Source organism: Cuculus canorus, chromosome Z, assembly GCF_017976375.1.
Source record: "Cuculus canorus isolate bCucCan1 chromosome Z, bCucCan1.pri, whole genome shotgun sequence".
Lineage (NCBI taxonomy): Eukaryota > Metazoa > Chordata > Aves > Cuculiformes > Cuculidae > Cuculus > Cuculus canorus.
The window spans coordinates 52669163-52690565 of NC_071441.1; the positions used below are offsets into that span (position 1 = coordinate 52669163).

At 35.5% G+C, this 21403-nt stretch overlaps 1 protein-coding gene across 1 annotated transcript in view; it reads right to left on the reverse strand.

The window, feature by feature from the left end:
* Positions 1–439: 439 nt before the first annotated feature.
* MCCC2 (methylcrotonyl-CoA carboxylase subunit 2) overlaps positions 440–21403 on the reverse strand; it is a 34084-nt gene continuing 13120 nt past the window's right edge. Inside the window, exons 7-17 of the mRNA XM_054054839.1 lie at positions 18590–18703; positions 14349–14413; positions 13235–13334; positions 12285–12380; positions 10997–11069; positions 10717–10793; positions 8597–8663; positions 8204–8360; positions 7363–7477; positions 6045–6130; positions 440–1390 (exon numbers count right to left, since the gene is read on the reverse strand). Coding sequence (XP_053910814.1) covers positions 1273–1390; positions 6045–6130; positions 7363–7477; positions 8204–8360; positions 8597–8663; positions 10717–10793; positions 10997–11069; positions 12285–12380; positions 13235–13334; positions 14349–14413; positions 18590–18703 — 1068 coding nt within the window. The 3' untranslated portion in view covers positions 440–1272. The remainder of the gene's footprint in view (positions 1391–6044; positions 6131–7362; positions 7478–8203; positions 8361–8596; positions 8664–10716; positions 10794–10996; positions 11070–12284; positions 12381–13234; positions 13335–14348; positions 14414–18589; positions 18704–21403) is intronic.

The following is a 21403-nucleotide window of genomic DNA, read 5'->3' on the forward strand; positions in this document are numbered from 1 at the left end:
ATACTGAAGAGCAAACAGTTTTGGATGAGAGGCAGAGAAAGGCCAAAATGCCAGCTACTGCGTAACATCTATAATGTCATGCTGTATTGAATTCCCTGGCTGCCCTAACAGAACCTTACAGTGCTTTTGCAAAAATTGTTCACTAGCAAATGTGGATTTCTTTTTTGTTCAGCTGCAAAAATATTTCTTGCTTATAGGAGACATAAGAATGAAAAGAAATAAAGGACCTGTTAAGCACCAAGTATGTAGCTTATTTTGCAGGTTATTTAAATAAGAGATGGTATAAATGGTTTCTTGTCAAACATGAAACATAATGCTAGAAATTGCAGTTTATTGATGTAATACAGTGTTATACAAGCACTGTGGCTGATCTCATATTACTATAAAAACACCAAGGCACTCTGTGATGATAACGCAGTGCAAACAAATAATTACAACATTTCCATTAAAAACAGCATTGTATAAATCTTTATTTTTTAATCACCTCAACATTACAGTTAGTTTGCTCTCCAGCTCCAATTTAAATATTGTCACAGTTTAGCCCCACCCAGCCAAACTCAGCAGCTAAATCCGTGCAGTTGAGTCTCCAAAATCCCTTTCCCCCCAGCACCCTTCAGGGAAAGGAAAGAAGGAAATGAGAGGAAAAAGAAGGAAAAAGTTGGAAACTAGAACTACAGCTTTAGTGAAATCATAATGATAACAATAAAAATAATTATAAAGTAATAAAATATAAACAAATATATGAGATCACATCCCCACCCCTGGATGACTCTACATCATCACAAATGCTGCAGAACAAACACAAGGGAATGAGTCCACAGCCAGGCAGGAGCTGGACTAAGGAACTGAATTCAGGAACACACAATATGGGACCAGAAGCAACCAGACAGACGAGGTCCTCACTGGATGTCAGCCATGGCAGAAGAGGGCAAGACCCTTGTGATCTCTCAGTTTACACTGAGTATGACATATATGGGACGGAACACTCAGTTGATCAGTTTAGGGTCAGCTTCCCTGTTTGCCCCTCCTTGCAGGTGTGGCTCCTTTTCCACCAGCTTGAAGATAGTCTCGGTCAAGTATAAACGTTGGCCTGACTGGATACCAATACCCTGTGTTATCTATCACTTTAGAGAAGAACGCTGTCTCAAAACCATGCAGTAAGTTCTCAGAGAAATGAAGTTACATACAGCAACTCAGTCAGAAAATGGGCTCTAATTTACCTTCAACTACAACAAATATACAGAAGTAATTCTGAGGAGCGTACACTTAAATTTACATCCTGAAAACCCCAAATTCTGTCTTCTTTGTAGGTGCATTTAATGCAGCGCTGAGACTGAGGCCCAAAACCAGTCTTGTGTCAGCTGGATCAATAATTCCATCATCCCATAACCTAGGGAAAAAAAACCCCAATAATAATTAAAAGGAAATGAAAATACACGGCAGGTAGATTTTCAAGCACATGAAACTGGAAATAGAGTAAATTTAGTACTCTACTAAAGACAGTGGACTAAAGATCTACATTCTACTTGAAGCTATGGAGTTAATTCACTTCAGTCATCAATGCAACAGATTGCTGTGTATTACTCGGTGGAATTTTCTTTTAGAACAAAGTACAAAAAAGACTGCTTCTTACCATACAGCAAAAATAATTTGAAAGCTTTTTGTTCAAAATAACTAAAGGTCCAAGCATAATTTGGTTTTGCTTAAGAGTTCTTTATTCTTTTGTTTTTACCCAGGACACTAGCTATACTTGCTCATATAATCTAGCATAATAGAACGACCAAGACAGAATATTTCCTATACTTTCCCATGCTTTCAACATCATGAACTATGCATTACCGAAATTTAATACATATATTTTTCTTTCCTCCTTCTTCTATTTTAGATCTTGATTTACTTTTGATGAGTAGTTAGATTAATCTGCTGAATGGATGGAGAAGATCCCTATTAACAGTGAAAAGCATAATGAAAATCAAACCCTTTGTTTTCTCATGATCTTGGAAAAAAAATAACTGTAAGAACAATCTTTTTTAAGCAAACTTGGGGGTTTTGACTGTTACAGGTTTGTTTGTGCATCAACTTTTTTTAATGAACACCTGCAATTAACTTTTTTATTTATGAAACACATTGAAACCGAATGAAAGAATTGATACTTCTTAAAAGTGTGCAATAAATATATTAAAGGCCGGGGGAAAAAGGGCAGGGATGAATGAATAAAAAAAAATCATCTACTTAATACGCTACCTTCCAAGCTGCAGTTTCATAGTAACTACCACTGTAGTAAACACTTCCAAACATGAAGCACATTTTAATTGCAGATTTTGGTCTTTTTTGTAACAACACAATCAACTTATATTGGCTACCACTGAGATTTTATGTTGCATGGAAGTCAACCTACTTTCATGACGTCACCCCTGGATTCTGCTTCTCTTTGTTTAAAGAAAACTGCATTTTCTACTAGGATGTAACATTAATAATTAAACTGTCTATTAAAATCCCACTGCTAGAACACAAGTAATAACTACACTCATAAAATATTTGCAACTGAGACACCGTATGTAAAAGAAATTAGGTCTCCAAAAGTAAAATGTAATTACTTAATGGCTGAAATCCTTTTAGAAATCTATAAGCATATTAATATAACTCTTAAAAAAAGGTGCTGCCTAGTTAATTAAGACTGCTCACCACGACAGGTCTAATTAAATAATTGATTAAAGTTTGATTAGAAAATATGACTGCAGGGAAAAGTATTGACATTCTGTACATACAACAAGTTATAATTTATAAGCAGAATAAATTAGAAATTTGCTTGTATTTTAAGACCATTAAGACATTTTCCTTCCCTCTCATTATTACTAAAAACTTGATTCAAAGCCTAACGAAGTCAAATGGAAGGGTCACACCAATCTCAATGGACATTAGAGGTGAGGCAGCTTGGTCCCATATCTTAGCAAGAGGACAGCGCGAGGGAGCCTCCTACACGGCTGCACCCGAGCAGCTACATAGGCAGCAGTATTTCTGTGCATCTATCATTCTTCCCCTCCGTAATGGAAAGCTGTTTGTTGGCGTTTTCTTGTTGGTGTTCTTGGTGAAGGGATCCAGATAGCACCTGGCAAAACAATATCTGTCCTGGTTCAGCTTCAGGACAGCACCCTGACATTCAGTTGATTGTCAACTGGTTTTTGTTTGGTTTTGTTTTCTCTTAACCATGCCTGGGACCTGACAGACACCATCCTTTAGAGCCAAGGGAGCTCTACTCCCTGGCCTACAGTAAATGCTTGCCAAATAACACCTGCTGATGTTGGTTGACAAATGGTTTGGCTCAAAGGTACAAGGTGGCTAAATGACTCCTTCAGGTACGTTACTTGCTGCAAAAACTATAACTCTGCTTCATCTCACCGCTTCTGCTTGGGCAGCCTATTCCACAGTAATGAAAAATTTTGAGCCATTAATCTGAGCTCTTGCTTAGGAATTAGCAATAAATGAAGAAGCAAGGCACATGTGATAATACTGGCAGGAAGGCATAAAATCAGGTCAGAAAACATATGAATATCTATTGATACATCCAATTATCTCTGCAAGACAGCAGAGAGTAATTAAGAGCTCCTAGACAATCCAGACTGTACCTACATGGATTGAAGGGAGAGAAAACAGGCTGGACTGTCTTGACCTGAGCCAGTTACACACTGTTCTCACAAGCACTCCTCAGTGAAGAGGCATTTCACTTTCACTGCTTTTAGCCAGATGAACCTCAGCGGGAGTTCATCTCTGACATTTGACTTGTCTCCGCTGGCCTTACTGGCTCACATGCAGTGTCACACCAACCCAACCACAAGCAAGCCAGACCCACAGGAGTTCTCAACCAGCTCACGTCTGTGCATGTTACGTTTCTCCTCCAAGCTAGCAGCGCAATTAGAAGTACGTAACTACCCTCTTCTTAAAATGAAGAACAAGACACCTAGCATTAAGAGCACTTCCTTATCCTTACGCTAGGCAAACTTAGGCTATATACTGAGGTGCATTCTGGATTTGCAACCTAACTTCACAAAATGGCTTGATATTCTGGAAGCATAAATTGATAAAAGTTGCTCAGCAGAGAGCATAAAGCTGGTGTTAAATACTGAAGTTTCACATCTAAAAATCACTAGGCATCATTAAAAGTGTGGAATAAGACTTTTTTTAAACTTTAACCTTACATGTAAAACTACTTCCTTGCAAATTAATAACTTACTGTTGTAAAGACTGACAATGGTCTGTTGGTTTTGAGGAGAGGACTAGTTTTTATACTGCTAATATACTAAATCAAAATACTTTAAATCATGAGTACAAAGAGACTATGACTGTTTCTACTGCCTGTATAAAAAAAGGAACTGAAAAAAAAACCCCAAACCATTCATCTTCTCCTCCATGATAGGGGTTAATTTTAAATACAGGCGTTTTGACTCATTTTTTTAATATTATATCAGTGGAAAATTCTTCTGCTTAAAATCTAGTCATAAAAAGATGACAGTATGTGTTTTCATTTTTCTCTCCTGCCTCAGGGCACAAGCTTTTCTGACACAGGTACTAGGCTTGATCTTCAAGACACCATACAAAAGCTTTCAACAGCTTTCAACAGCTGACACTATCTCTCCATTTAGGGAAAATCCTATGCAATTTAAATCAATTAAAAAGATGAAAAAATACCAACCAACTAAACCAAAACCTATGTGCCACCAGGCAGTCCATGTCAATAACCATTCAAGATTTCACAGAAGTATCCTCATCGTTTGCGTGTAAAAACCCCAATAAACTGTAGCTTAGTAGCAATGGGGGCTACGTATATATGCATAAAACCTCAAGAAGCTGAGAATATTAACTCTCTGCAACGCTACCACACAGGGCTTTGCCAGAACAAAAGACCAAACAGTGATCAGACTAAAACTCTCTCTAAATCCATGACCCACAGTGACTGAACCACTGAAATCTGTGTAGATGACACCACAGACTTCATGCTGTATTTTTTATTGAGAATATTTATCCCATCACAATATCAGCCAGGGCAAAACGGCAAGAGCTTCCATTTGATGAAAGAACTAATTTTATTGAAGTTTAAAATGAGGATGGGTCCCCCAGGTATGATTATTTCAGTTAAGTTCATTCTACTATCCCAACAGAAATCAGATTAAAAGCTACCACTAATTTTATATTTCCCTTCAGCTCATAATAAACAGGTCATAAACTCTGATGTTACGTTGCTGCTGTATCAAATTTGTCATACTTGAGATTAACCAGGTATCAAGTTAGACAGACAGGCCCCAACCTCCTTCTCTTACTGAAATCTTTATGACATTGACAGAGTACTTTGCACCTGCCTGTTCACATAATTTCTGCCCATGATGCTCACATCAAAGTTTATCATATCCCAACCACTTTGTGCTTTCTTTGTTTCCAGACTTTGTCTCCAGACTTCTTATGCCATTAACCTGAACACAAACTGCTGCAAAGGACTCCTCAACAAACACGAATATGCTGCACCCATCAGCTAATGCCCTATCCAAACTGCTATCACCCAATACAGCCACCTACCAAGATCATGACCCAAGATCTGCAAATGGTTTCAGGTCTTCCTGAAGCTCCTCCTTTACCACCGGCCTTTTCTACTTGCAGATTCCCACTAAAATGAATTCTTCCTCATGCACTTGCAGCCGCTCACTACACTGTTCAATGAGCTTTAGAAAGGTGACCAGGTACTACACTGAACAGAATGATATAAAACTGATTCAGAATAAAATACATGGAACAAACTCTATGCTACCATATCATTACTTCCAGAAACAGCAGAGTAAGTCCTCCAAGTACATGCTGTCTTCTGAAACAGCACTACTACAAAGTCTCAGAGACAAGACAGATAAAACATTGGTTTGAAGTTTATTGTGTTGCACTCTTACAGTCAAACATAATCTTTGTTCCAGAATGCTCTGTTTTGCTGTTCTTCCACATGTAGATGTTATTGTTATGACCTGTGATTAAAATGAGTTTCAGAGAAGTCATTTATATGTTACCTTGCACTGGAATAATAAGGGTTTCCTTCCTCCTCAAACCTTCTGATGATTGGCTCCTTCAAAGCTGCTTCATCTGCCTCAGATAACTAAAAAACACGCAAAAAAACCCAAACACACAGAAGATATTCTTTACTATTTTCTACCACAATGACAGCAGAGTTCTATACACAGCATCAAACACAAAGAAACTGCCTACAAGGCCTCCCAAAAGTTTTCCCCCCTTTCTTCAAACAATTATCAATTTAGCATATTTGACAACAGAATTAAAATACCGCTTTTCACGATGGGTGAGTTGGAAGAGTAAAAATATACTTAACTGATTATATGAATAACTGGAGACTACCATTTGAAAATTTACTGAAGCTACTGTACTGAACAAATGCTGCTCTGAGCTGCCTTTGGCAAGATTTTTTAATAAAATAAGTCTGTGCTATTCTAACACTGGTTTTTTTTCTGTGATCCAGAGTGGCCACCACTGTAATTCAGAAGATTTTCAAGCTTCTAACACATTTTACTGACATTAACTGCAACTATTTTTCTCAAACTTGTTTCTGTGTATCATCCTGCCCACCTTAGGCATTAGCAAATTTATTAAATTAAGACAGAGATGAGGATGAATATATTCTACCCACAGTAAGCCCAGTAAATTGTAGAAAAAAACTGTTGAGATAATGTGTATGTACTGCTCCATTACTCTGAATAACTATCCATGATAAGTACAGGCAATTTTAAGAGAACACAATAAAATCAGTACTTATGGGATCAAAGAACCAGTATAAACTACATAATTCAAAAGCACAGCAGAAAAGAGTGTACAGAGAAATTAGAAAAGATGATTAAACAAAATACCAGTGATTTTCAATTAAAATGTTGAAATGAGTCAAAATCTTTTCCAAACCTTTACAAACTGTTTTAAGTTTTGTATTTCTTAGTCATTGAATAATTTGAAGATAAGCTTTCCATAAAAGTGCCTACTTCAAAAATTACTGAAAAGACACATTGTTATCACATAATCCCAAACCAGGGGGGATCCCTGGCTGCTCATCTTGGGGAGAACTAATCATCTGATGCACAAAATCTAAAAAGGTGATGGTATAAGCAAAGACAAGGAATGACATGAACAATCTTCACATTTAGAAGATGTAAACAATAACATTTTACAAATGCTTCATGACCGTCAGTGCACTAGGTGGTACTAGCAGGATGACAAGCACTTGTGTCTCACCCTGTAACATCCCTTCCTAGGTCATAAAGCGAGTGACTTCAGTGAAAAAGTAAATGATAATAACATTACTGCAAATGAAAAAAAAAGATGTACCTGTTTGCCCTCCCTTGCTTTTTGGTCCTTAGCTATTGTTGCTAGAACAGTTGCAGCTTGTTCCCCTCCCATCACCGATATGCGAGCATTTGGCCACATATAAAGAAATCTTGGACTGAAAAAATACATATTGTATATTAAAATAAGACACTGGGTTATTTCCTAATAAAGGACTTATTCTCACTCAGCTAAGAATTCATTATTGTGCATAAGAATCTTACAATATATCAGGTTTTAAAGAATGCAAATTCATGTACTTCAATTCTTGCAGCATTATGTTTGAAAATGTGAAAATAGTATTCCCTATATTCAAGCACATTAAAAATTTATTTCTCGCTTTCTTGAGTCCCTTGATTTCTCTCTCAAGAAAAATTCCAACCCTGCAGGAATTTTTCTTTTTAAAATATCACCAACAACTTCACTATTATCAGGGACCTTGAAAAATGAAAAACATTTACGTGAGTCATGTCCAAAGGGTCAAAAAAAAAGTCCTTTTAGGGTTCTGCAGACATTACTCACAAAACAAGGCTTGTTAAAGCGAATAAAGGATTTTTGCACAAGTTGGTACTCCTCAGATGAATGAAGAATAATGGACCAGCCCACACTACCTTGTGATCGTTTAGGACAGGACAATTTTTCCTTCAAGAGCTAAAATGACACAAAAGCATGTCAGCAAGTTTACATGTTAGAAGATCTCCTCCACCACCTAATTCAAGGTTAATGATGAGCCTATCAATATCTGTAAGTCTGCAGAATTTAGATTGTTTTTCAGAATGGTTCTTTAAAGTTATGTTCTCTTAAGTTAACCTTATTCCCTGTCATCATGTGAAGTATCACTTACCTATACGCTCTTCCACACATCCCATAGTTTCCAGCTCCATAAGAGCCACCAATAATTACTGTTATTTTAGGCACATTGGCACAAGCTACAGCAGTTACCATCTTGGCACCATCTTTTGCTATCCCTCCAGCTTCATATTCTCTACCAACCATGAAACCTAAGAATTACGACGTAAAAAAAAAAGGCTTACTAACTTTCAGTATTATTAGACTGTGGTATATGTCATCCTATGCAAAAAAAACCCCAACCAAAAAATAAGGCAAGGCTGTTTCAGAACAGGCTGGTGATACAGGCACAACAAAGCATGCAAGTTGCTGTCCAGAAGTCATAGCCACAACAGCTAACAGCAAAGCCTGCAGCACACTGAAACTTCAAAATATTGAGCTTATTCACCTGTAATATTCTGCAGAAACACAAGGGGAGTATTTCTTTGGCAACACAACTGGATAAAATGTGTACCCTGTGGAGTGGAAATAAGAAAGAAAAAGGAAGCCATTAAAATTTGCACCAGTGAAGCAATTACTACCAGCATTCTGATGCCTATGACAAGTCTCCTTGCACTGAAGTCTATGACAGTATTTGCATCATGAAGCGCTGTACTACTACTGGTTCATCCACAGTCTACTGCAAAACACGCATTCCCTCTAGCAGAAGTAAGTAAATGCCAAAAATTTGTGAGACCAAGGGTAAAGTAGAAATAACATCCTTAAAAAGCATTACTGCTGATACTGAAAAGCTCAATTGTTTTGACTTAGCCAATACGTAGTTAAAGTGCAGAGAGCTTCACAGCGTGCCATCTTACATACAGTTCTGTAGGACACTGTCAGGAAAATGAAAGCAGTCAGTCAGAAACAAAATACCTCCCCACCTCCTGCACAGAAGAAAATCGTTCCCTGTAATTGAGAAAGGCCCACACACACTATTTGCTTATGGCTCCACTAATTGCTGTAACATTCTTTCCTCAGGGCATATGCCCTCTTCCCATTTTCCAGGAAAAGACTATTTTCCTAGCAAAGATGCAAACAGTAGATTCCAAGATAGAAATAATTGAAGTCAATAAAGTTATTTATGCACTTGTGGTAAAAAAAAAAATAATAAAAGGTATGTAGCACAGCAAGTGAAAAAAACAAAAACTTCTAACAGTTTCACAGTACAAACCCAGCAAAATTTATGGAAAGAAAACAAAAAAGAGAAAAATCATAAAGCATAATCTTTAGCTAACTTTTCCAGATAATTACTTGAAAAGCACAGTGATGATCATGTGAAAAATGTGTCACAACTCATTACTAAAAGTTGAAAAGAAAAAAAAAAGAAATATCATTGGACTATGAAATTATAGAAGTAACACCACCAACAAAGGCCTCTAGAAGTGAAGCAATTGAAACCTGACCATCTCCTCTTACAGTACTGATATGCCAGCAAAAGTCAGCAAGGAAGATCCCTTACTTTTTTTCATTGATGGGGAAAAAGTTGCAGCACTAAATTATCAGAAAAATACTGCAAGTATTAGAAATACTGAAAGTTATTTTCAACTTCAAAGTAACTGTGTTAAAACAAATGCTAGCTGAAAACAATGCCATGTTCCACGTTGAAAGTATTCCTTCAGTACATGAAACTCAATTTCGTATATTATTTTATTAAAGCAATAAATCAAGTAAAATTACTTTCCCCAAATCTCTCACCAAGGCTTCCTTTTTCGTATAGATTTTCAATACTGATTTTCTCACCATTAGATTGAGGGCCCTGCTAGAACAAAACTACCATACGTAATTGCTATTACGACACATTCTACTGACAGTAGTTCCTTGAAAAAATAAAGAACTAAACAAAACAACATAGAACAAAGTAACCACTCTGCCATACCCAGCAACTTTTTATAGCAATCAGTCCCCCAAGCCCAATCTGTAAAGCACTGTTAACGGTAATGCAAGCACAATATTCCATCAAAGATGTCACTAGTTAGGTATTTGAGTTCACAAATTTAATGAAACTGCACGTTTTCACTCATCAGTCTGAGCCAGGAGCTGCCACAGCAAAGCATGAAAATTAAATCTCTGTTAAACCAATGAAGTGAGAACTGGAATCCAGGCTTGAAATTTTCTAGTTATTACAAAACCAATGATGTGATTTATTGTAGTAATTCACAATTCAGAGGTTAGGAATTATAGTCATTATAGTATTCTAAGCAATCAGCATGAACCTCTCTTCTAATAGTAGTAACTTTCACAATATACTGTAGCAACTGTGTTGTAGTAACACAAATTCAAATGCTGTTTTTCTATGTGTATCTTCCTATTGACCTATTTACTTCACATCAGAAAAAAGACTAGAGAATACTGTTTCCAAAACAGGGCAAATTACCATTACAGCTTATTAAGCTCTTTCATGTTTACATCAAAAACATGGAGTCAGTCCACTTCTATTACTTAGAAAAGTTCCTCATTTAAAGACCAACTCATCCACCAGAGGTCTTGTTTCCCAATGGCAAAGCAGCAAATGATCTATTTATTTACCTTCTTTGCTGACTCTGAGAAAAGAACACCATTGTTTCCAATAATTCCTACTGGATACCCAAATATCCTTGCAAACCCTGAAGGAGAAAGATAAATTTGAACATATTTACATATATTTATTTTACCATAGCATATAAAGGTAACACTTTCTCTTGGTTACAAAAACTACTATTCTTTTGAAGAAAAGCGTTATAAAAAATATCAGTAGGTGAGCCAAACAGAACAATTCCAAGTATAAACCCAGTGAGAATATATAAAAAATACTCATATTTCTAAATACCTGTAATTAAAGTATCCCCATACAAGGCTTTGAATTCATCAAATTTACTTCCGTCTACAATTCTAGCAATGACCTAAGAAAAAAAAAAAAAATTACAATGAAATTCCTAAACCTAGATAGTTTTGTATTTTTTTAGGAAAAAAGACCATGCTAATACCTAGCTTAAAACAAATGCTTTCCACTTAGAGACCGTTATGCAGCCCACCATATCAATAACGTGGATCGCAGGCAAAGTCTATTTATTTTTTAAAGTGTGATTTATGTCACATTTATAAAAAAGAGAATTTCAAGATTAAGGATAGTCTAACCAAACAATTTAAATTATACAGGAACAAAGCTTTCCTGATTAGTTTAACTTTAAAATAATACCAGTACCTCTGGTTATTGTAAACATTATTCAACAGGCTCACATTTATAAAGAGAAAAACATATACAGCCATGAGTCACTTTCTCAGAGATAAGTTTATTTTCATCTTTGCTTAAGTTTGTGACATATAAAAATAATGAAGCTGTATTCTGAGGTTTCTCTGAGATGCAAAGAAGCCATTTTACATAAACACAGATCCATGCTACTGAGACATTTGTCAGAAGATACTTATTTCAATTTTAAATTCAACCTATTACAGTTTTCAAGAGTGCAGTATGAGACTGAAAAAATGTGTTCACTTTTTTTCCTCTTAACACAAAGAAAATCCAAGTAATTTCTGATGATGTATTTTAAGAAAGGTACATCCTAAGCCTCTTTCTAAAAAAATACTTGGTTGGTAGTGAAAAAGGCTTTGATGACAAGATCTACAGAAAGTATGAGAAACGATGTGGTCTTGGATGAAGTAATTACACTAGGCCTGCAGCAGAGTACAACAGTCTCCGTTAGTGATTGGAAGAGAGATGAATTGTTTGGGGTCCTCATATTCTGTACATCTTTAAATAACTGAGCTTTACTTTCACAGGATTAGCAGGAAAAGAAAGCTATCACATCACTCAGCAAGTCTACAGAATGCTTTACCAAGACAAAGTTCCCTGCTACCTGGCATCTTTTTCAGCATGCTTTCAACTTTGCTTCTTCTCCTTAAAATATAACCAAGAAGCACTGTACTTCCAATATGTCATTGCCATTGCAATCAATCCGCTGGACAAAAATATAAAAAAAGATTTTACGAAATTTAAATATTTGCTACATACCCCGTATTAGATTTCTGTAGACAAACTATGTTATGAAGAGTGATTTCCTGCAATAAAACTGAGTGCATGCATGCATGATCATGCAGTCTTGAATTTATACTCCTACCTCTTTGACATCAAAGTTTCTTTTGAGCTGGTCGCCAACTATTCCATATATTTCATCAGCAGGAAATAAAGGCTCTTCTGATGGTTCTATAGCCACCTGTCACAATTTAACAAAACAGTTTACACAACAAAGAAATTATTAGTCCCCATTATTACTTAAAACCAGAAACAATTAATTTGCCAGCTGCTTTGAGCACAGTCTTCACCAACCACATCAAAATGGCTGCACTCACTTGTCCTCACTGCATGAAGATCAAGTTTCTTAAACTGAAGGCTGAAAACACTTTCTCATTTACTTTTACCTTTACCTCTACTCCTGTGTATACCCCCACACATGCTCCTTCTTTCATGTTATCAAAATTAAGCATGACCGCCTCCCATTTGCTTACCTTCCCCCCGTGCTCTATTAGGCAGGTAGTATTCTGAAAAATCAATGAAGATTTTTGCTACGTAATTGCATACAACCTCTAGCCTTCCTTAAGCTGCTGAGCTCTAATCTTCAATTCACCCAGTCGTGACTCCTGCCGAAGGAAGCTAAGGCAATTCCTTCTCCATATGCTATGCATAAAGATTTCTACAAGGAAATTTTAAGTTGATATGATGACATTGTTTAGGTCTGTCTGCTCAGGTTTATACTTTTCACTAATGATTATATAAAATGTTTATTCAAAAAGATGCTTTAGCAGATATTTAATTTTAAGTCCACAGGAATGACCATGTGCATTCAAAATTAAATTAAGCACCTTGCAAGACTGTGTTAAAGTGCAATTCTGTAACCCTGATGCACAAGTTCCTGAACTCTTGCATGTCATCCCCGTGATTTTAAGGGGAATAACTATAATTTCCATTTTCAAAGTGTCTAAAAGTGACCAAAAATGTGTTGTATAGATCAGGTGAAGACAAATGTCCCCAATTTAAACACCACAGTGTTTTCAGAGTCTATGTACTTACATCTACTTTCTTCTGGATATTTAAACTTCTTACAGCTTTCCTTGCAAGATGAAGTGCATGATTGTCATCCAAAGCATAATGATCAGTCACACCAGACTTTCTGTATATAAATAATAATAGCAATATGAAGACTTAAAAAAAAAAAATCCTACAATGAAAATTTGAGGTTTTAAAAACTTCTAAGTCATTAAGAGTTTTATATTTATCTTTAAAATACAGATGCTACAACACAGCTCTCCTTGTTTTGTTATTAAATTACTTACAAAATAAAACCCAGCCATTAATTTTTCTTTGAAACAGTATATTCATGTTATCAGGCATGACATAAAATAGCAACTCTAGGAAGTAAAATATCTAAATGACAATATAAAAGATGACAAACACTGTTAATATGGAAATCAAAACTAACGTTAAATGTCAATATAAAAGATGACAAACACTGTTAATATGGAAATTAAAACTAATGTTTTCTTTATATTTTCAAGTATGTTTACAAAAATGTTATGAACTGCCCTTAAAAAGAATTATTTCAGTAAACGGAAGTAAAAAATAAGCATTTAGTGTACACTAATACTTATTGTACAGTGATATCTAACTTTACTATTCCTTTCATTTTAGAACCATAAAGCATGTAGAATAGCAAGTTTTGATAACAAGTATTCTCTCACAAAACACACAAGCTATTTTCACCTTGTTTGTGGTAAGTTCTAAGTGACAGTAAGACACAGTTTGCAAACTATATTATCTTTATGTGCACTATTCTGTTAATACTCAGAACTAACCAGTACAGAAAAGTCTGCCATATTATGCATGATGCTGCAGTACATTGGACACAATAAGTATTTTAAAGTAGTAAATGAAGGAGACTAGATTCAAACTAGAGTAACATAAGGTAACTGTGCTACTTTAAGGATAAAATTATTCATCAGTACCTGGCAAGGACATAGAAAATCTTGATTTTCTAAATATAGCTTAAAAAAATCTACATAGAAATTAAAAAACAAGATTATATGAAAATAAAATAACATAAAAATAGCATAACACAAAATAAAATACACCCTACTAAAGTCTAAAGGATGGAAGAAATTAATTGTGGGAAAATATTTCTTTAAACCTGCAGTGAAGATCTGCCCCTCCAAGATCCTCTGCTGATACCTCTTCACCAGTTGCTGCTTTAACCTACCATAAAAAAAATTAAAATGGGCTTCAAAGTTGACACTTGTCTTTCATTAGTAATTATATTTGCTTAGTTATAGCAATAAGAGATATTTGAAAAATGCTTCATTAATAGTATTTTCACAGCTACTTTCCCTCAGAGCATTTAAAATGTGCCAACAGAGTCTTGTCAAAATTACTTAATTTCTCTGACTTTGTATCCTTATTGTAGCATTAATATGCAATTTTTATTGAGAAAGATCCTCCACTTACTGCTTTATTTATTACTGTGGCAAATATTGGCTTACATACCCTTTGGCATACTTACATACCCTTTTGATGTACAAACGTGTGTTTGCCAAAATTTTTTTAGGACTTATCAAGCAATTTCAAATGTGATACTTTCCTGCACTGTTTCAAACAATAACTCAATTGAAACTTAGTGCTGTTCAACTTTGCTTTCTCTACACAAACTCTTCAGTGGATTTTAACTTATTTATGTATTAATGATAAAACAACCATTAGCAGTTTTGATTTTCTAATTTTTTCATTAAACACATAATAATTTAGTAAGAATAATTTTCTCAAAAAAAAGGATATTAATGGCATAAAACTGTTTGGATCAAGTACTCATAACAATAGCTGAAACACACAATCTAATTTCTAGACCTGTCAAATCTTAGACAGAACAGGATAATTCGAGTCAGTGAACTCCTTCTTAAAACAAAGCAGTATTTACTGTGTGGTAAAAAAACTCTTTTGGATGCAGTTCCACTCTACTGTAACTACTCTGAAAAAGATTCCTTTTAAGCCAGCAAAATTATTATTCGTTATGCACAGAGAATACAGCGGTAATGTAAGAGACAAGGGAAAGAAAACTATGATCACTTTCAAAACAGATTTCAGTTTCCAAGTTTCATGTCTGATAGCAGAGCACAGTAAGTATATAAACATATATATATATATGCACACAAACTTCCAAACTATCGAACTTGTAAAATTAAGCACAGAACTTGCTATGTAAGCAGGATTTTTGCTTTTAAATTTAAATGGCTACCTGTGTAATATGAAGATTTTGCATTCTGATATTAATTAATGAGTTTCTGTCAAAGACACAATTAACTTGAGTCTTCATTAAAAAAGAAACAGAAAAACATGCTTTTAGGATAAATAAAGAAAAATTTCTTCACCAAAATATTTATCAAGCACTGGAAGAATCTGCCCAAGGAGCTGGGTTAGTCACCATCCCTGGAGGTATTTAAAGGATGTGGTGCTTAAGGACATGGTTTAATGATGGACTCAGCAATGTTAGGTTTAGAGATGGACTACCAAGGATGAGAACATAGATTCCTCAGCTTGGGGCAGTGCAGAAAAATGGCCCTACCTAATACTATCACTCGGACAATTCTCCTCTTACTATTGAGATCTATTTGTTAATGAAGTCATTATTCCTTGCCTTTCTAAAAAGAAGGCCAAGAAAACCTGCACTTTAGACTGCTTACAATACACTTTTTAAAAACATATACATCAACAGACTAATTACTACTAACTTCAGGGATTTTCTTTCACTTCCTTAGGATATTTTCTTTTAGGTAAGTGAGTGATAAAATCCAGTACATTTTTCTTTATATAGGAAATACATTTTGGAGAACACAGTATACACAATAATGTCTACAATATCTGCTACAACACGGAATGGAAGTTTCTATGGGAGTCCAAAGTAATTTTGATGCTTAGAGAAAGGCAAGCAAAATATTTTCAGTGAGAATATGAAAAGCTCTACCAAACAGAAAATTTGACAGGTAGCAATATTAAAGTTTGATCTATACATACAGAGATAAGAATCATTACATCTGCAGGTTGCTAAGGATCAAATTAAATTGGTGGATAGCTGTGAAATCTTCTTCTGCAACTGGTGGAAAGTTTATGTTCTTTGTAACTTTACAGCATCTTTGCAGTCACTGACTTGCCTAGCAAAGTTTCGCTTTTGAGACCTGACTTGAGGCCACCTTTTTTCAGCTGCCTATCGCAGCAAGAGTCTCCTACGCTACATCTCAGCAACACACATGTATGATGTAATTTTTCTTGTGATGTTAAATTACTACCATTCTCTTAGAACAAGTTCCCTTTTCTTAGATTCCTAGCCAGGTTCCTGGGTAGTACTGAGTATTACTGTCCTACTTTGTACCTGCTTAATGCTGAGCTTGAAAGAAACTGGCTTTAAGTAAGCTCTCCAAGACACATTTATGCTACTTTTCACTAAGGAAATCCTAATACCTAATTTATAGTGATAAATTTACTGAAAACTGCTTACGTTTAAGGGAGGATTTGTCTGTTTACCCCTAAGCAAGAAACTTTATTAAAGAGACTAATACAAGACAAAAAGGAACAGAGACCCACGTAAGATGCTAGAAACAATTACTGCCAAAGAAATTCCAACAAAGAAACTCTAGCATTCTAAATTCTAATAAGCCATAAATAATTCAGCATTAACTGACAGAGTTCCTATTAATTACATCATCTGCTTTTCATGATCACTTTGTTCTTCTTGTAAACTTGGAAAACCTCCACTGAAATAATAAAATACTTCAAGCTAAACATGTACTTTATTATGGTAGAGAACAAAGGAACCTTGTACTTATAGGGGTGTGTGTGCCCCTGCTGCTTACAGCATGTCAGTAACATTCTGAATGTAAGATATTCTGGAACAGTAATTAGCACTTACCAGCCACAGAAAAGCATGTCTGCATAAATAAGACTTTTTTTTTTTTGTAAGCTGCACAAAAATTCAAAATCAATCTATACACTGAACTCGGGAGAAAAAAAAGCTATAAAATACTAAATCCACTTTTAGCATCAGGATGACACAGTGGGGGAAAAAGAAAGCATAAAGTAAAGAAAAAGAATGAAATGCAACAACATACTGTGGAAACAAGAGCACTGCTATGCGAGTAAACGCTAAACGACATCACAGGTAAAGTTCTTCATGCTTTTAAGAAAATTAACACAATCATGCCCTAGGAACTGGTCAAGAACAAAATCAGTCAGTGGTTGTCTTTCCATAGCTAATGGGACCTGCTACATTTTCCCAGTATCTTAAATGGTGGAAAGAAGCAACTCCCAGAAGGTTCACAGTCTTCCTTAACTACAGGGATTAAGTGGAGCAGTGTTGTCACAAAGCAATTTCTCCATTTAGGCCTCCTATAGAGGGATTTAGAAGGACTTCAGAGAGACATCTGATTTGCATTTGGCTTCGTCGCAGGAAGCAATCCTAAAAGTTCCCCAAAGACTATAACAAAAATAGAGCCAAAGTGTTACCTCAGACCAGTTCATTCAATAAGGAAGTATCTGTCTATTTCAAAAAAACAAGTTTAGGCAGCAAGACTTCACAGTGACTGTAACACTTGCACTTGGTGCTGCCCTATCTGTTAGCTCTAGCACTTGCCCAACACTTACTACTGGAAATTCGTGTCTTCTCTTAAAGCTTGTGTTAAGTAAAATAATCTTTGTTAACAAAGATTATTATTTGCATCAGAATAAAACTGAGCCTACACTGGAACATATGCTGGCTGAAGCTATTTTTTAAAAAATAAAGCCCAATCAAGCTTTCTCTTTCCTGCTGGAGCCGAGTCGTAAAGATGTCTCATGCTGCAATATTTTCCACAGTCACAATTTCCACCACGAGTTCCACGATAAAGCAAGTTTTAACTCACAGGATTTCTTCAGGTCAGTTTCTTTAGAAAGTATTTCCTTACTAAGGAAGTAAAGAAATGCTGAAAAAATCCATCCTAAGTGCACCTCCACTGTAAACTGACATAAAATATAGCTCATCAGTCCGGCATCTGAAGTTCACTATCTTGACTCCAAGATATAATGTATGTGCTTGTAATTTTTTTTTAATGCCAAGTCAAACCTAGAGACTATATGATTTAATACAGAACACAATTTTATCATTTATAATGTGCATGGCCATCTAAAAGCAGTACTATAAAAACACTTTAATGCATATATACACCCCTAATACATCAAAAAGTTTTAATTTAGGATATAAATATTCAGATGTACTTTAAAAATGCCAACTAATCTAGACAATATCTGGAAATATCTCACCAAGAAAGGCGTCAATAATTTAAGCTGTACAATGGTCAATAGCACAAATATTTTCGGGGGTCATGTTACCAGAAGCTTCTGTATCCTTACCAGTGGTGGCCCTCCCAAGAATATTGTTCCCTGTTTGCCAACAATGATACTTTCATCAGCCATCGCAGGTACGTATGCTCCTCCTGCTGTACAGGACCCCATTACCACTGCTATCTACAGGGAAGACAAAAACCAGAAGTTAATGAATTGTCCAACCTTCAAGACCAGCAAACACACATGGCACTACATACTGCAGTGATTTTAATACAGCACTAGAACAGCACTGCAAGATTATTTTTGCCTGACAAAGCAAACTTTTTATTTATTTTTTAGCTTTTCTTAAAAAAAACAGGTAATCTATCTAGCTTCCAGCAGTCTAAAATCATGATTTTCAGGCCATCCAATAAAATTAATGTATCAAGTACCATATGCTAGGTTTTTGAAATGGTTGCAGAGGCACATGTTCTACTATAAAATTTAGTTTTACCAATGAATGGTAAAAGGTTGAAATCTAGAGGTTGCTCCTGGTATTTATACTTCAGTTAGAGCTTTATTTGTTGCTTACTAGCACAGTTTCACCAACGTTAACATGCTTTGAAGAAACTTCCTCACATCTACTAGTATGTAACTTCAGTCCTTCAATCGATCAACTAATTAACTCTGTCCCTTCAAGGCGTGTTGCCTATCTCGTTATAGGCTTTAGCATGGATAACGTTTGCTTCAACCGTAGGCCTACTTTTGAGATGAACATCTACCCAATGAACAGAGTACACCCAAAATATTTTGGTGACACTTCCACTAAACCAATTTGACACAAGACATGACAAATATCGTAGCATGATATGTTCATGACAGTAAACTTCTCTCACTGAACTTCTCCTTCAAGAGAGTTCCTACAAAGACCTTTCAAAATGGCTTGAAAAGCAAAAGAAACTGAATACTCATATCAAAAAGGCAGGCAATAAGAATGTAATAGTCTAATTATTGCTTTCTTTCACAGCCATAAAAAATATGAAAAAACCAAAACAATCTTATTTTGTGTTAACTTTGGAAATAGTTAACACAATAGGAAACAGCAACTTCAAATTATATTCTGCATTAAATGGTAATTTTGTGTTTGGTCTTAAGAGAAAAGACCACACAGAAATAAAATTTCTGAATCACATTACTTGTATCTAAAGCAGGAGCAGATGAACTATGTCAACCTGCCATCACAAAATCAAACAGCTTTTGCTGTAAATGATTTTCACTGTGTTAAACTATACTCACAGCCACATGATTAACCTACAGCATTTCTATTGTGCACTTAATAAATACCTCCAGGTAAAGACAAAGGTAACATAAGCATCTAAAAATGGGAGACACTTGGCAAAAAAGTTAATTTGATTTATTCCCCAGGAATTGTAGTTTTTTCTTACTCTTTATTTTACCATGCTCAGGCTAAAAAATGTGCCTGCATTTAAACTTAAACTCAGGTCTTACTTTTTCCAATACATAAATTGGGATACGTATATATTGGAAAGACTAAAATCTACTTGTCAAATAGTACAATCTTAAATTCCCAACTAATGTGTTACTTCCTGAATTCATTCTTTGAATTACTGCATAGGAAATTACTTAAAAGCAAAATAAAATCCCGCAGTCTGGAATGCATATACAGTATTTCATACCCACAGATCAGCTCCCCATGTATCCAGGCAGCATATGAGCGTGAGACAGCTCAGGAAGCAGCTAATGAGAAGCTAATCACAGTTTTCTGATTCACAGCCATACAAACATCAATGTATTTAAAGCTGCAGTAGGAGGATAATAAATTAGTCACAGGTAAAAGTGGAGAGGGAAATTAAAAGCATCATAGGCAACCGAACAGCACGTAGAAAACTAACAACATCCAGTTAGGAGAATTAACTGGAATGGAAATCAGAGAGCATAATTTCCAAACGCATTTCCTAATGAAACCTCTCCCTAGATAGGGAAGATGATTCTAGCTACCACAGTCTGTTAGCACAGAATTGGTAGCAGATTTATGAATGCCAATAGCAACTTTTTGAAATGAAACAATGGGTAGAAACATCTCCCAAAGACATCTGTACTACACCCTTTCTATGAATGAAGCATTTCAGTAAAACATTCTTCCCAGTCTTCTACAGCTATCTTAAGAAAATTAACCTTTCATCAGTGTAACACCAAGAAATTAAACTTTCACTAGTGCAATCCAAAATAGAAATGTGTTTTATTATGAGGCAAATCCTTCCTACCCTTAGTTTTTGTTGTATCAAAGTATGCTAGTGTTACTACAACACTAGGTGGTAACTGACACAAAACCAAGTTCAACTTCATACGGAACTTTACAAACACGTTGAATTTGTTTCAAGACATGCAGGAAAACACCAGCACAACTTTAGGGCCAGGCATTTTGAGAAAGGTCCTGCCTAAAGTCAGTAATTTCAGCCTTGCAGACTGGGTTTATGTATTCATCTCTGACACGGCATTTCAAAAGCACTAATCCTGTACCAGATAATGACTGCAGTCTCTAGCAAAAATAAGGCTTACCGAAACTTCTCCTAAAAAGATATTCAGCAAACCAGCCCTGTGACTGTCTCCCTTGACTGTTCCACAAAAACGCTGAGATCAATTTCATTCACATGTATCAATCTAAAGTACAACTTAAACCTACTGGTGACTCTGCAGGACAGCCAGCTTGCAAACTGTCTTTTTTCCTAAATATTTTTTTTTCCTAACTAAACAATGCTTTCTCTCTGGAGATCAAGTTAATCACTGCAATTGCTCCACTTTTACTGTTGGGAAGAAAGAACTGCAGAAGTTAAATTATGTCTAAAGAGGTTTAGTGTATTGTTCAAATCTTCAGCCTTG